This window comes from Onychomys torridus, chromosome 23 (genome assembly GCF_903995425.1).
Source record: "Onychomys torridus chromosome 23, mOncTor1.1, whole genome shotgun sequence".
Classification (NCBI taxonomy): domain Eukaryota; kingdom Metazoa; phylum Chordata; class Mammalia; order Rodentia; family Cricetidae; genus Onychomys; species Onychomys torridus.
Window position 1 is genome coordinate 52,436,533 of NC_050465.1, and position 16,862 is coordinate 52,453,394.

At 36.8% G+C, this 16,862-nt stretch overlaps 1 protein-coding gene across 1 annotated transcript in view; it reads right to left on the bottom strand.

Annotated features, from left to right (window-relative positions):
• Window positions 1–2,905: 2,905 nt before the first annotated feature.
• Window positions 2,906–16,862, bottom strand: part of Erbb4 (erb-b2 receptor tyrosine kinase 4) — a 1,064,935-nt gene continuing 1,050,978 nt past the window's right edge. Inside the window, exons 26-28 of the mRNA XM_036172732.1 lie at window positions 8,121–8,168; window positions 6,730–7,030; window positions 2,906–4,931 (exon numbers count right to left, since the gene is read on the bottom strand). Of these exons, the coding sequence (XP_036028625.1) occupies window positions 4,486–4,931; window positions 6,730–7,030; window positions 8,121–8,168 (795 nt within the window). The 3' untranslated portion in view covers window positions 2,906–4,485. The remainder of the gene's footprint in view (window positions 4,932–6,729; window positions 7,031–8,120; window positions 8,169–16,862) is intronic.

Below are 16,862 nucleotides of genomic sequence, written 5' to 3' on the forward strand. Positions count from 1 at the left end.
ATGTCATAAATTAAATATGTTGTGTTTGCTTTCTAAATGATAACACTCATTTTGTTGCTGTTTGTTTTGCCTCCATAAAAAGTAATATAGACCCTTTTCTTTTCCGTTACTCATTTGGAAGATCTCTTAACCTCACATGTGGTTTATCTGCCTGTTAAAACACTTCAAATTGATGTCTGCAAAGCAATCCCTTTCTGCATCCTCTTTGTACATAATACATTTTAAATATAATGAAAGAATAGGAGAATAAGAGAAAAATCATCTGTAGTGTTCTAAAGCAAGTTTTTACAATTGAAACCACACTATGTCTACTATCTGCTAAACCCAACCAACAACCAACCATTTTAAATGGCAAACTTATTTTTTATTTTCTATGCAAAACCCACCCTATATTTTCATATCTGAATTTTACTGTTATTTTATACTTCATGATTAATTTTCTAGTTTGATTTCCTCTTAATATTAAAAGCATTTAACATTTGATAACCTAACTAATTCTAATGTCTTACAGCATTGGCATGATTGTGTCCAGTTATACACATGCTTTCGTGGTCACTTTCTTTCTTTCTTTTTTTTTAACCTTGTGATCTATATGTACTAGTTAAATAATCAACAATTACAGATGGTCAAAGAATTCCAGTTTTTAAACAAAGGTTAGACTGTTCAAAAGAATCTTGTATTTACATCTTTCTGTGTCAGGCATAAAAACTTGTTTTTTTTATTTCTAGTTTGACATCTTAGGAAACACACTGATCATCCACCAACCTCATCTATCAGCAAAGCCTATGTCCTTCTACTATCCTTTCCCCACCACTGACAATATGCACCATTCTCAAAAGGTGTTACTCATGAGAATGACATCCTTAAAAGCTGCCCCCCTCCAATTTCTTCTTTTGAGTTAGAGCTAGTCAGCCATTCTTCCTGACTTACAAAAATCAGACTTTTACTAAGTCTTTGATCTTCCATTCTGTGTTTTTAATAGTTTGAAACGTGCATTGTTTTCACAGTTTGAAGAATGCTTCTAGAGAGAAAGAACCTCATCCTAACCTGTGCCACCAATGTAATTGAGAAAACCAGGACTAGCTTCTTGCTTGAGCTGCAGCATTTTGGTGACTGAACCTCTCCTGACTTAGAGGATATCTTTTTCTCATCTGTTTAAGAACAGCTTCTTTAAATGAGTATTTCACCAAAAAAGAAAAAAAAAAATTACCCTGCCTGAAAATTAGATTCCCCAAATATAAGCATGATCATTACAACTTGACAATTAAAAAAAAATAGTAAACTTAACATTAATTTTACTGAGTCTTTCAAATTGATTCTGCATATTCTGATTGGTGCTGCTGATGACTAGCACCTGATATTCCATAGCAATCTGTAGGCTTTAACTAGCATCTTACAAATTCAGTTTACCAGGTTAAACCGGTTATTTTCTTAAGTAAATGAAAGCCCTCCTCAAGATCCCTGTTTTCTGTCCCTTTAATTCACTCTTGAATAATTTCCCCCTAGATAGTCAAAACTAAAACAAACGCCAAATATCAGAACAACAAGCATATATTAGGAAGTCATAAAAAGGAATGATAAAACGGCATTTAGGGGTCATTCTCCATTTCTCCGGCATCTATCTCTAGGGGGAAATGGGTAGAACTGTGAATCTTGTGCTTCTAAGGAGGGAAGAGACAGCATTTACGGAGTATGTTTTCATTGCTTTAATAGTTAAGAGGTTATCTTCTTTCTTTAAAAAGAACAGTCTGCTTTCTTATTCCCACTAGAAGCCATGTGAATGTTGTAAAGGAAGAGAAAAAGTCAGGATAGCTTTACAAAGGTGCTGCTAGCAATGGGTGGGCAGAGATGAATTTACTAGCAAAGGCTTACATTTCAACCCTTCATACTTAATAGGGACCTATACAAAGTCCCTTTTCTTGTAGATGCCTCCGAATTGGGTTGGGGAGCTTTGGGTTTTAAAGCTTCGGCCCTTGGATCATGCTACATCTTTATCTCTAGTAAATTTAGGGTTAGACTACTTCACCACACAAGATCTCACAAACCCTCCTCCTGTCTCTAGCTCCCATTTTTCAGTTTGCTTCACTTCTCTTAGCATAAGAAGAGGCCAAACCCAACACATATAAGAGTTTCGGCCAAAGATCACCACTTGCTGCTGCTTTCATAGTAAGACTGTCACTTTAGCAGTGATGCCATGTTTTTTCTGGTCAAGTTTATGTCTGGATCAGAACATAGAAGTGATTGTATTTGTCATCCTCGGTAGTTTGAAGGATGTTTAACTTACATCCCAATGAGTTCTCAGAACTTTTACTAAAAACCTGTTCTGTGAAGCCTTTCACAATTAATGTGACCTGGTTCCTTGGGCTCATGGAGAAATAAGAATGTCACAGGAAATAAATCTAGACGTTTGAAGTCAGAGATGGTATCTCATTTATCTGACCACTCCCCCACATACTTTTAGTAGACTTTAAACAAATATCAATTGAATAAATCTAGATTTGGATGGATGATTTACTTTTTCAAAATAGGTAGAAACATAAACGTCCTTGAAAAATTTTCTCCCTTAAGCACTCTGTTTTAACAAGAAAATGTTTAATCTAATTGATATTTTTTTAGGCTATGAGTCTAATTGTCTCTTAATAAAATAACAGTAGAAAGAAGTGTTTAAAAATCTAAATGACTCAGAGAAGAATTTTGTAGAAAAGAGTGAAGTACTAGGTTTCCTTATTTCCTAGAGATTCCTCTGTCATTGTTCCCGTCAGTCATCTTAACATCATAGGTGTTCTTTTCAAACGAAAGCTGAAAGAGATGGTTCTACAACAGGGACATAGTTTGGTAGTAGATGAAGAGTCATTACATAAATTATTACAAGATTAATGTGCCAGATGATTAAATGATTGCATGAGAAGGGTTTTCATGTTTATTTACAACTTTTAACTCAATCATGGACCTGTTCATATGCTCCAAATGTTTATGATTTACATTTAATTATAGCAACTTAGGTGTGACGCGTTAAGCTACCTTCTACTCAATATAAACAGAGTCTCATTCTAGAAATTCCATGGAATTCAAGCCAGTCCTCAACTTGCATTCCTTCACACAGAGAGTACAAACTTAACATACTTCCTTACACAGCAAATGTCACAGAGTATGAAGATAATATGCTGGCCCTCTCACCGCAATCCCTGGGTACTGTTCCAAAGTCCTAGTTGGCTTGGTTTGGCATTTCCACAGTCTGTATTTATCTTAGATCCTTTAAAAAAATGTACTTAAATCTGCTGGTTGCTTCCATATTGCTTCATTCAAAATCCAAAGTAGAGTTCAGAAAAAGAGCAAACAAAATTAGAGCTTAAGTGCAAACTACATTTCTGAGTACCTTCCATGTAGATGTACCCAATCCAGTGTTTCTTCCACTGCATGGGTCCCCCATGGGACCACCCCTGAAAGTATCAGTAGTTTTTTTGAACCACACAGAACTGTTTCTTAGCATCCCTTCTACTCTGAAGATTACCACTGCCCATCAAAGACAGTCATTTATGGCGAAAAATAAAATGCTAAAGAATGAAAATGACTGGGAAGAATAAATTCAGTAGTGCAAAACATGAAATCTAGATTGGATGCTATTTTTATTAGTATCTTGGCTTTCTCTTCTAATTTAAATGACTGCATGATTTAAAGTAATGGCCTCTACATCATATAATTTGTGTGTGTGTGTGTGTGTGTGTGTGTGTGTGTGTGTGTGTGTTTCAACTGTGTCAAGAAGCTTTTATGTAAATATCTTCATAACTAGAAACTACAGCCAAAAATAGGGGAGAAACTAATATAAAGGAACAGGCCAAAGCAAACCAAAATGAGAACACCAGAGAGGCCTTCTATGCATAATTACTAGTTATAACTACAATGGAGATTTAAAAATTATAAAAGCTGGGTTGGCCATTCTTACTTGCCAGGAAAGAAACTATTGGAGAAAGAAATTGGCTTCTCAATCTCAGTTACTGTCAAATGGGATTCAAATGTTTGTCCTTTTGTTCTAACGAAAGCTTTCGTATGATTTTAGGGATGCTGAATATGCACAAGTCTATGGCTGCAGTTGAGAATAGAGTCTGGGCTTTCAATCACCTGCACTGATAGGAGAAAGGGAAGGAACGAAGTGGGAAGAGAGAATGTAAAGTTAACGCTGGGACTCTGACAGCAGGTAGTACTGCCTTATGTATCCTAAGCCTTCTCTAGCTCTGACACTGTTGACCAACCCATATGAAGAAACGAAGAAACAGCATGTGCCCTCCTGTCTTTCTCCTTCAGTCTTTCCTTCTAATGTTCAAGTTAGGTAAGCACAGAACTATCATTGCGTCTCTACACCTTCCATTAGGAAGTGTCAAAACTACTGGCCTTGGGAGAAGGAAGACCACCAGAGAAAGAGGAAGGGTATGTGTGTGTGGGGGGAATGGAGTGGGGATGTCTCTCCACCTAACACCCCAGCTGAGCTCACACCACAGTATTCCGGTGTCTGTAGGGCGGAGGGGGCAGCATAGTGCCTGGCTTCAGGGAGAACTCAGAGAGGTACTCAGGATTCTCTGCCACAATAGGGCGGATCCGTCCATTCTGTTTATAAAAATATTTTGTGCTGTATTCCTGCAGGTAGTCTGGGTGCTGAAGGGTGCTCCGTGGTGGCAGGCTGTGGTTCCAATAGTCGGGGTTATCGAATGCTTTCTTGGCTTTCTCCGGCACGGACAGTACACTGTTCTTCAGGTACTCCGCGTTCCCCAAGGCGTTGGCAAAGGTGTTGAGATAGAGTGGTTCATTCACGTACTCATCCTCCGCCTTGGGCGGACCGCTGGAAGCGCTGTGATATTCCGGGTTATCTAAAGCTTGAAGGTCTCCGTTTTTTCTCCGTGACACAAAAGGGTTTTCTTCCACAGGATTCAGATATTCTGAAAGAATATTTAAAAAAAAAAACACATCTAATAGAGATCTACGTTCAGATATCATTAATCTGACTAAAGTTAACGACAATGGTTAGGTTTCTTTAGAACAAGAGAGCCACAAATTAGTTTTCTTTTCTCAAAACAAAACAAAGCCTGTAGATTGGGACAGGAAGGAGAAAAGTGAGTAGGCTCAAACAATACAAAACGGTAACAAAAAAGTTAGCAAAACAAGGCATGGACAAGGACAGGGTCGGAATCTCCCAATCTTCTAGATTTTCTTCTCTTCTAAATGCACCTACATATGGAACCACCTGTGTAAAGGCTTCTGTTTATGGGGCGGTCAGGGTTAAATGCCCTTTGTGGGGCTGGAGAAATGGTTCCACGGTTAAGTGCTTGCAGCTTTTACAAAAAAGCCATAGCTGGATTCCCAGGATCCATATTAGGCGCTCACAAGCTCCTGGAACTCCAGTGCCAGGGAATTTAATGCTCTCTTTGGGCCTCCATGGGCTCCAGCACATATGTGAACACAGACATAGACACACACATATACACACACACACACACACATACACACACTACACACACACACACACACACAAGTGCACAGACACAAGCATGCACATACATTCAATACCAAATTAAAATCTTTCCAAAAATACCCTTTGTACAAAAATCTTCACATATTTATCTCTAGCCATCTATCCATCATCTATCCACTGTCATTTTGTCTATCTTATCTATCTATCTATCTACCTATCATCCATCTATCTTCCTAATCTATTCTGGACTATAGTCATCAAAATTCTCATCATATTATGCTAGGTCATTTACATTATGTATTGAGGGATCAGTAGCCTGTGTTTTGCATACAGTGAATAGAGCCATATAAAGATGATACAATGGGATTTCACGGTCTTAACATAGGACCTGCTGCTGATACTGACAGACATCATCATGATCACTATTTTCAATAACAATCATTCATTGTCTCTGTTTTGTGGCACTGCTACCACAGAGAGAAAGAGGGTTTTTTGTTGTTGTTGTTGTTTTTGTTGTTTTTTGTTTTATTTCAAAACTAAAATGTTATTTAGTGTGGGTATTTAACTTTTATGTTGAACATTTACAAAGCCATTAATTCACAAACCATCTTCAAGACAGTGGTGTATGTAAGTCCATACAGAATCAAATTTTATTTTTGAAGAGTCGCTCACAAAATCATAGTTTCCTGTGATAAACTTAGTTATTTTTGGTGATACTGGGGTCAGTCTAAATCTAAGTTCTCATGTGTGCTAAGAAAGCACTCTATGATGACTCAAAACCCTAACCCTAAGCTAGGTTAGTGAGATTGCATGTTTTAAATAAATCAGCTCTTTTATTGTTAACATCAAAAGCTCTGGACCTTTGCCAGTAACACATGTTTTTACAACCTCCATGTTAACTTCAACACAGCAATTGTTCTGAAGCCCTGTAGTGTCATACTACTTCATTCAACTATTGCAATAGAGGTGGGTTTAGGTTGGTGCTTGTCAGGCTTTGTGGTGCTTATACGTCACTTGAGGATTTCGTTAAAAATCCAATTTCGTGTTCAGGTGGAGCTTGAAATTCTGACTATTTAAAGAAGTACTTAAGTACATAGATGCCACTGATTCAGAAAACTATTCTCTAACAGTCATAGCCTGGGCCTTTTCTATTATAGATCACAAATGTCAGACCCTCCAGCTGTCTGGAAACTTGGCTTCCGTGCCCTGTTTGTTGGACGGAGGGGATCATTGAGCACAATCACTTCTGGATGTTCAGCTTGTACCTTGTTTGGGTTTGTCACGCATGGGAGTCATGTAGCCTTCTTCATCCAGTTCACCACGTGGGTTCCGTTCTGGGGCAAACACCGTGGGGTCAGCACTATACCTCTGTGTGCTGCTGTCTTCTTGGACATGGGGTGCCACTGTCTTGCGTAGGGTGCCATTACAGCAAGAGTCATCAAACATCTCAGCTGTTGCACCCTGAGCGACTGGAGCTTCTGGTATGGTGTTGGTGGTGGCTCGGTAGGAGGGCATGGCTATTCCTTGTTGTGTCGCAAAGCCCCCATCCTGATACACAAACTGATTCTGTTAAAAGAGCAGAAACATATTGGGAGAATCAGTGGTTAGGAAAAATTGTAAAAGGATCCTGAATGTTATTAGCCAAAAAGGTACCAAGCACATTGTCTTTCAAGTTTAGTAATGAATGATTTTTATTTTCCTAGGAGGCTAATGAATTTGAGGTAAAGACTAGACACATTTAAAATTCTACTTTTTTCTGTGTACATTCATATGCATGTACGTGTGAGTGTAGGTATACTCGCATGTGGAGGTCAGAGGTCAGAGGTCAATGTTGTGTGTCTTCCTTTATATCCCTGTACCTTAATTCTTGAGACAGAATTTCTCACTTAACCTGGAACTCATCAATTTGCCTATATTGGTTGGTCAGGAAGGCCTAGAGATCATCTTTCAGCACCTTCCTTGTGCTGGAATTCGAATCCAGCTCTTTGTGTAGGTGTGGGGATCCAACTCAGACCATTATGCTTGCGCAGAGAGCAGTTTTCTGAATGAGCCATCTTCCCAACCCCTTCCAATCCTGACTTTTTCTTAATGGGTTAAAAAAAAAACATGGAAATAATTTAAATTTCCATTTTTAAATTTACTAAGAAACTAGAGTGTGAGCTAATAAAAAAAGATTTTGTGTTCTTTTTCTACAATTGCCCAATTTTGTTGTGAAAGTCAAAGTAAATTTTCATGACAAAGCATCTTAAATGCAGAAGTACAGTGAAATATTATGAATGGCAAGGCATCAATACTACCTCCCATTCTGTGGTTACTATGATATTGGTGTCCAGTACCTAACAAAAGGACAGTCACTGAGACTCAGACTTTACAGCATGTGACCTGAATTCATGAGACTGAAGATAAAATCTTCACCCAGAAGCATAATTCATGGACTGGCAAATCCTTCCAATAACTACTGAAAGCTCCTCTTGGTGTGTGATGTATGTCACCTGACATACAGACATCTACACAGGAAGCTCAAGCTCTATAGCCAATTCTTGACTCACTGTTGGCAAAGGCAAAAATGAGGAAATCATAGAGAAACAAGAGAAGAAATGTGGTTAAGAGAAGACCAAAAATCCTAAAAGATGAAGGCTCATCGTGAAATACTTACTCCCGACATGGGGGTGTAGGCAGGAGGAGGGCTGTGTCCAATTTCACTCTAATAGGAAAGAAAAATGGAATGATGGATATAATAAGAGGCAACATGGATGAAAAACTAAAAAAAAAGAAAAGAAAAGAGAAAGAAAAGATAACGATTTGCATGAGCCGAAGAAGGAAGTGCACAAGAGTGATTTTTCCTAAATAGTCAAATTGTGTTCATTCTCATTACAAACAAGCAAATTTAAACACTAATTCTGCCTCAGACAAAGAAAATCACATTGACAAAGCAAAAATTTTAATGATTTTAAAGAAAATAAGACTGACATAAGAATTATAATTTTTCAGATTAACCATAGAAGATGGCAGGGGGGAGCCAGAAATAATGAAACTGTGTTTTAAAATAAAGGATAGTTTGTTTTCCACATATCAAAAGACCAAAACAGCTTCACTCTATTTAGGATCATTACAAGACACCAGTTTGTTCCCCTTACAAGAAAAAAAAGGGAGGGGGTGTTTAGAAGGAAATAGAAAGTGGATTTAAATTCGTCTGAAATATTTTCTATCAAGTAATATTTATTTTCACCACTTCAGCAAAGGCCACTCTGTCTTTCCTTATTAAAAAAAAAAAAGGCTACATACTATTGTATCTTTCATTTTACTTCTTAAAAAGGGGGAAAAAACAGAAGAAAACTTAAAAAATAAATTTGTTAATGGAAACATAATTTTTATTCCTTTTATATAGTCAAACAACCAGGTTTTGGTTTCAAAAAGTCTATATTGTTATGGCTTAGTATTCTATCCTTTGAGCTATATGAAGGTGAAGGTAAAATATGATAAAATGTTAAGTATACCGTTCCTTCAGAAGAGAGAAGAGGGACTGTGTGAATCCCAAGTCTGTTCCTTAATATAAACACACACACACACACACACACACACACACACACACACACACATTCACTCCTTACTAAACACACTGACTATGAACAGCATTCTCTGCTTTTCTGGTATTGAGGATAATGAATAAAGCAGGCGGAAGTAGCTGCGTTTATGACGCATCTCTGCACATCTGATCTCAAGCCAACAGAGATGACTAAAGGTGCCTACCAGTGACTTATGTCATGCGTATGAAACACCGAAATATCACCTCATGTCAATGTTCTGACAATTTAGAGATTCATAAAGCAATCTCAAATGATTGTTCTATGAATAGTAACTATTTAATGTAAATCAATCGCCATTGAACAATGCAATTTCACTTAACAAATGCTATTTGCTAGACTGACCAAAGAACAAGTCCTGTAATGAATTTATACTGCATCTCACCCTACAGTTATGACAGAATTGAGAATGAAGATCATTTTCCTCTCTAATTACACAGAGGTGAGTGAGGCCGTGAAGTATTTGTCAAATTATGCCTGCCCATTTCACTTAGAATAACATTTCTAGGTCTATCTGTGTCTTTTCAAATGATAAGCTCTCACCTACTTTTATAGTTAAACAGTATTCAATTTTGTATATGCTTCATATTTTCTTGCTCCATTCAGCAGCTTATGGGCATTATTTTTATAGATATATTTAAGATTCAGTGCACAGGAGTTGATATTATACTATGCACGTTTATTTTGTCTGGTTAGAAATTTTAGGCTTTAGGTCTAATCAATCACACATGTTCAATTGTAAAATATATCAGACCCCCCCCCCCACTTTCATCCTTGGTCTCTATTCTTTGGAATGACAAATTATGCTCTGCACAATGTAGACTATATATAATGTGTAAGTATATGTGTCAGCTAATCATAGTTCTTTAGTCAAGGAACCATGTCAAAGGTATCCATCAAAGATACATTCTTAATGCTTATCTGTTATCTGATTATCATAAATATAGGCAGATTTTGCTGTCCTTTATAAAGACAGAAAATCAATTCTATTTGTTCATAATATTCGAGAAAGGAATATTTTATATAGTTCAGTGACTTATAAAATTGAGGAGTAGCAGAAATAAAACATGATAACTGCCTGAACTAACATTATAACATTTCAAACCCCAGACTTATCATCAAGCCCTGATTAATTAGCAAGTTTTTAACACATTTTAATTAAATTTTAATGATAAAATTACTGGTCACTGTTATAGATGTTAGAAACACTATGGAATACTAGAAGAGATATGGACACTGACTGACCTTTTGGGATTTATACTGAACCATCAGACATTGCTTGAGATGGAAGTAGAATTGAACAAACAAACACAACAAGGCACAAAAGAATGATGCTGTTGGAGTGAATTCATTTCATGCCTGCAATTACATATCAGAGGGTAAAGTATTCCAAAACACTTGTAATTACCTGTGTTCCTTGACCTCTTACTTGGCCAAAATGCTCGTTCTGTATAGTGCTCAATTTGAATCACAGCTACAGCTAGCATTGATTGTGAATTTTGTATTTTTTTCCAAACTTGAAAGATGAATGATCAAAGGACTAACTCACAAGGCATTCTCAATGAGGAAACAGTTCGTTATCTATCTTCATTCTCTAGGATAGAATGCCTTCGGTTGTAAAGGTGGTGTACCGCAAATAGCTGGACTTTGCAGTTAGTTTGCTCTGGGACATGAAGCAAGGCTCTCTGTCTGATAGAATGCATCCACTGTCCCTGCTCTGACAAGTCTTTCCATCATCCACCTGCCAGCTCCCTCTCTGGACACACTGCCAAGCAGCATCACAGTAATTGAGTGTCTTCACACACATTTTTCCCCCTTCTTCTCATTTTCACCATTAAAATGAAAACAAATTCTACACAAAACTCTTAGCGTTCATTGTTTTTAGGAGGACTGGCTGCTTTTTACATTTCTCTTTCCATTTTTCTTTCAGTTTGCTTTTTTATCTGGTTCCTATGATAAAAAGCACATCATTCATTTCCCCATGGAAGGGCAATGCAGCTCCAAGGGAACATCTGTGAGGCCAATTAGCTGGGCTGGAAATGTGATATAATTGTTGTTTAAATATATTTAAATTACATGTTAATCACTATGTCATAATTTACGGGCTTTGAAAATAACTTTTTGTACTTCAGAGCCAAGCCAGATTTTACTTGCCTTTTCTGTTTTTGGTTTGCAATGAGCACTTTACTTTCCCTTCTTTCTTAATTCCTCACACTCGAGGAGCCGAACTTTTCATATTGGAAAGAATGACAGGTGCAAGTAAATGGGATGAGTGAAAATTAAGATCCCCACCACAGCCAGAATGAGCCTCAGTGACCTTAAAGTCCTGAGCAGGACAAAGCCTTGCTCTCGGCTAAAAGGCTTTGTTTTCACGTTGTGCCTCTTTCTGCTGTCCATCAAAGTCTGGCTTTGTGGATCTTTGGGAAGCAGCGCCAGGTGCACTCATTCAATTAGCTGGTGAGAGGATTTACTGCCAGCCAGCAGGACAGAGATAGAAAGAGGTGGGTTAGGAACTGGCCAGTGATGAGGAGTGTGTTCCTAGTGGGGTGATTAGTAAGGGTGATGGATAGAGAAGTTTAATGTTGTGGCCCTATCACTGGGACATTGTATAATTGACTTGAACCCAAATGTCATAGGGTATAGAGAAGGCAAGTCTTCTTTATACAAAAAAAAAAAAAATGTAGTGTTAAATGCACTTTTAAATGCCTTAAAATTAACCTTACAATTGAATAATGCATATTTGAACCTTTGTATGATTACATGCACAGTATTGATGTTTATATTATTTAATATTGATCCTGGGAAATTTTAAGTAGAAAACCAGTTAAATTGTGATTTGTGGTCTAAAAATTATCATACCAAAATTATCATAAAAACTTTGTTCTTAGAAAACAAAAATAACACATGTTTAAATGCTTAGTATGTATCTAAACATGTGCTTAATGAGTTTTTAATCTCTAAATAATTATAGCTTTTGATAGCAAATAGAAGAAACTATAGCAATTTCAAGCACAAAGAGCATAATTTCTGCCATCAGAAAAAGAATGTGTCTGTAAGACATGGCTAATCCATCCATCAGCACTAACTTATTACCTAGACACTTCCACATAGTAACTATAATGGATTTTCAACCCTTTGTCCTCCCAGGCATGTATGCTTAACAGTCTGATGGGCATTTCCACTTGGTCACAGGTCAGACATCAACTCAGAGAAAGTGTTTTTGCATTGTGTGCAGTTCCCGACAGGCAGCTGCAGTGTTCCTTCTTCCTCACAAGTTCATATACTACTATCTTGAAAGCCTTCATATTTCAGAGCAAATGGAAGAAAACTGACAAAATGTGCCCATGTGGGAGAGGACTATTGACATTTCAACTTCTGATGTTAATCCGTCTACCTATGATTTTACATATACTTATATATATGAAATCTATATCACCTATCAATATATCTATTTATTATTTATTATTCACTTATTTATTACCTATATAGTACCCATGTATCTATTATCTATAATCTATAAATCATCTACTGACAATTATCTTTTTATCTATTATCTATATATCACGTATTTGTCATCTATCCCTTATGTATGATATAAATATATATCATGTGTCTTTGTTTATAGATACCACATCTAATGGCTTTCACCTATGCATGTGTTTATCTACTAATGTCCTCACTTGTTTGTCTCATTTGAGTGAGTAGGACGGTCTAAGCACTTTTGCTCCAGTCACCACATACAAAGTTAGCAAGTATCCTGTGATCCAGGGAAGGGACCATTTACTTGTGCTCTTGTTCTTTATTAACTTTTCAGCAATCTTAGAACTTTTAATCTTTCACTCGTCTTATCTATCCCACTGGTGGAAAGAGTTTTAACAGGAGGAAACTGTGAATGATATCAGTAAGTATGAGTGACGTCAGCACACAATGTAGGCAATATGTAGTTTTCATTCTTCACTCAAAGTTCTTTCCTGGTGTGCAATCATGTTGCATACAAGCGCATTCACCTTCCATTCCCAAAGTCAGCCTTGAAACCAGCGGAGAACACAAGGTCTCGCCATGACAGCACTTCTGCTTACTGATTCACTGTTCTAGTACAGGCCTTGGTAAGTTCCTCTTGCTGATTGGCTCTGGGTAAATAATCCATTGTATCCCACACAGCAATTCCTATAGTCTCTCTGCATATTACTCAGTTAGAGGATATTTAACCTTAAAATCTTCATCACTAGATGAACCAGTCCAGTGAAGCTGAAAATCTCCTACCGCCCCTTTTTGATTTAAGTCATTGCTTCAAAGAGTATTGCATGATGCAATAAAAAAAATGTTATTAGCACAGTCAAAAATGAAAGGGCATAAGGAAACAGTTTTATGTTGATGTTAACATTAAGATAAGGTATTAGCCACCTCTCTTAAGATTAGTAATCATTTGGAAAAATGATTGAGGAAAAATTCTTCACACATAAGCACTGTATTGGGCAACTTTTGAAGACAAAGATTACACAGACTCAAAACAGATGGCTGCATAACATCCTTCCAGATCTGGGATCGCATTCTTGGAGGTTAACATGCAGCATTTAATAAATTCCTTAACCTCTTAGACCTTCCGTTTAATTGACTCTGTGAAGAGGGTGGGACTTTATGGTAAGTGATGGGAAAACTCACTCTCAGCCTTCAAATTACTGGAATGTAAAATGAATGAACTCTCTTAAACTCAAGGGATTAATAGTTAATTATTTCAAAAGTGACTAGCACAAAAAGCAAAGTCTCTTGTAGCATTGTCTCATAAATATTTCCCAAGCATCTTTGGCACCTTTCTTTTTGTCCCAAAGTATCTACACACATCACTGATCCTCTGTGCACCACATGATTCTAGGTTCTAGGGAAAGAATACTACATTTGGATTAATGAAGACTCAATTTTGAAAATAAATTAATTTAAACTTTTCATGTAGTAGATGGAGACTTGATTTAAATTTTAAAACTATTTATTTATTTATTATGACAGAAAGGGTGCATACATGAAGATAAGATAACAACGTGCAGGGAGCTCGATCTCTTAGTCCACTCTGTGGGTCCCAGAGCTTGAATTCATGTTAGGCTTGGCAGCAAGCTCTTTTACCTGCTGAGCCATCTCAACCTCCTGAGACTTTTTAGGTTGTGGATTTTCTTTTCGAAGTCATACAAATAGTTATCAATAGTTCTAGAAATAAGAGCCCCTGATTCTCATTTACTATACATTATTTCATAGCTTATGGTTTCAAATAGGCATTTCACAAATAATTTTAGAAAACTATTTTAGGTATGTATTTTTAAAAGGTTTCTGAAAAGGAACCTAATTTTCTCTATGATATAAGTGAAAGCATTTGCCTTACTGGTACAAAAATGACATTGCATTTGTTCTAACCTGAAAAATGTTGGAATAATTGGTTATTTTAATAGAGAGTACATTTTCAGATAAACATCAATCTTTCTTATTTAATAGGCTATGGCTTTATAAGGTAAGAGTTACAATCTTGGAATAGCAAATACTATAGAAAAAAGCTGTCTGTAAATATGCTAATTAAAAGTATTTATTACAGCCAGATGGTAATGGCTCATGCCTTTAGTCCCAGAACTCAGGAGGCAGAGGCAGGTGGATCTCTGAGTTTGAGTTCATTCTGGTCTACAGAGCATGTTCCAGGATAGCCAGGGTTACACAGAAAAACCCTGTCTCGAAAAACAAAAACAAACAAACAAACAAAAAATATTTCTTAGAATGATAGCTTATTTATAAAATAGCTTGCCTTCCATGAAGAGGAGGTTTGCTATTGAACATTCTAGCTACATTAATAGTTATTGATATCAGTACATACATTCATACATGCTTATGATCAGTTAATATACTTTTACCTCAATAATGTTTTAATTCATGTGATACAAATAAACACACTATATAATTTACACAATTATAAAAATAGTTTAAAAATAAATAATTTGTAGGACTGCTGTGATCTAAGAATGAAAAAAGCTGTCCTATAAATATTCTAAATTTGAATATCATTATTTTAAAAATTAGCTTGTCAGGACATGAGCTATATATAATAATTTTTTTAGTGTTAATGGTAAAGACTTATTTAAAACAATTCTCCCCAGTGTGTTCCTGCACACGTGTTCATGTGCCAAGGTACATGAATGATATCATCACTTCACACAGTCACAGAGGCTGACTGAACCCATTCAACTATATTCACTTTCTCTTATATGCTGTTAGCTTGGTTCTTTTGCTTTATTTTCACGTGTGTTTTTCAGTAAATATTGTCCTTTAAATCTATTTATGGTTTATAAAGTTATCTTATCTGCTGGCAAACAACAGGGACTGTGAAATTTTCAGCCTTCCTTTTGGCTACAAGTGAAACTGGGAAAGTTTTATATATATAGTCAAAGCAACAATTGCAGTAGTCACATAAATATATGTTGAAGAATGTAAAGGCATATGAGACACATAGGTTGTCTAGTGAGCAGAATAGGAAAAGTAATATGGTTATTAGAACTGCAAATTTTATAAAGCTTATTTTGGCAAGTAGATTTTATTCAGTGTTGTAAATGACAGGTGTTGCCAACACAAAAAACATTCTTTTTATTTAATCAAATGTAAGTTTATATAAAATAGTTTTTTCCTCCATAAAGCTTAAAAGTGGATTTTTTCTTTTCTTTTTAATTTTTTTCTCACATATTACACTCCAGCTGTGGTTTCCCCTCCCTTCACTCCTCCCAGTCCCTCCACCACACCACCCCCAGACCCACTTCTCCATTTCCCTTCAGAAAAGAGCAGGCTTAGGGTTTGTGCCCAGTCTTATTGTAACTTGTTATGCTGTGTTTGCTTGATATCCCTGGGAGGCAGTTTCACTCAGCATAGACAATGCTTTCCTTTCTGTGTTCACATCATTTCAATGTGGACCAGATTGGAAATACCTTCGGTCATTCTGGCTTCTGCAAACTGTTTACCAGATAAAAAGTGAATTTGGAACACTGGTTCATTCACCCATCTACTACTGCTCTAGAAGCAACCAGGTGGCACAGCTGTCGCTGTGAGTGAAACGGTTTCTCTCCATCCACCTGGGATGAAGACAGCTGGATCCTGTGAGCTGATCTGAATAAGGTACAGCAGCTCCTCCAGCAGAGCTTCCTCACAGAGCAAACAGCACATGGCTGTCCCACCAGCCCAGAGCAAACACCACTTAGATTTCACAGAAACAGCCTGGTATTTACAACTGATCTGAGCAAAATGAATATCAGATTGAAGGCAGCACCCCAAGAGAAAAATGTTCTCCCCAAGACCGACTTGTTCACTGAAGTCCAAACAGCTCTTACCTTTTTTATTTTTTTCAAAGTCTGACTTTGCTGCACACATACAAAAAGTGAGAGGGAAAAAATATTCAAAGCATTCCTGAATCAATTCATATGCCACTCTGGAATTTCCTGGAATTCAGGGGCCTAGAGGAGTAGACTAATATTGCTTAGTTTCCTATTTATATTAGTTGCTGCCAAAATCCACTAAATTAGTCAGGATCAGGGCTACAATAATTTCCTTTCAAGTTCTAAAGCAGTTGACATTGTACATCAAGGGGAAACAGAAATAAGCCCCGAATAAAATAGACCTAAAATACACTAGACAGTATAATTTGACTCTGACACAGATGCCAAGAAGACCTCCTCACAGTGTTTTCGGCCAGGGGCATAGAGATAGTAAGTGCTTTTCCTTGAGATCACATGGCTACTTATTAACAAGCAGATCTCAACTAGTCTGATAAGAAAAACAACTTTTATGACTTAATT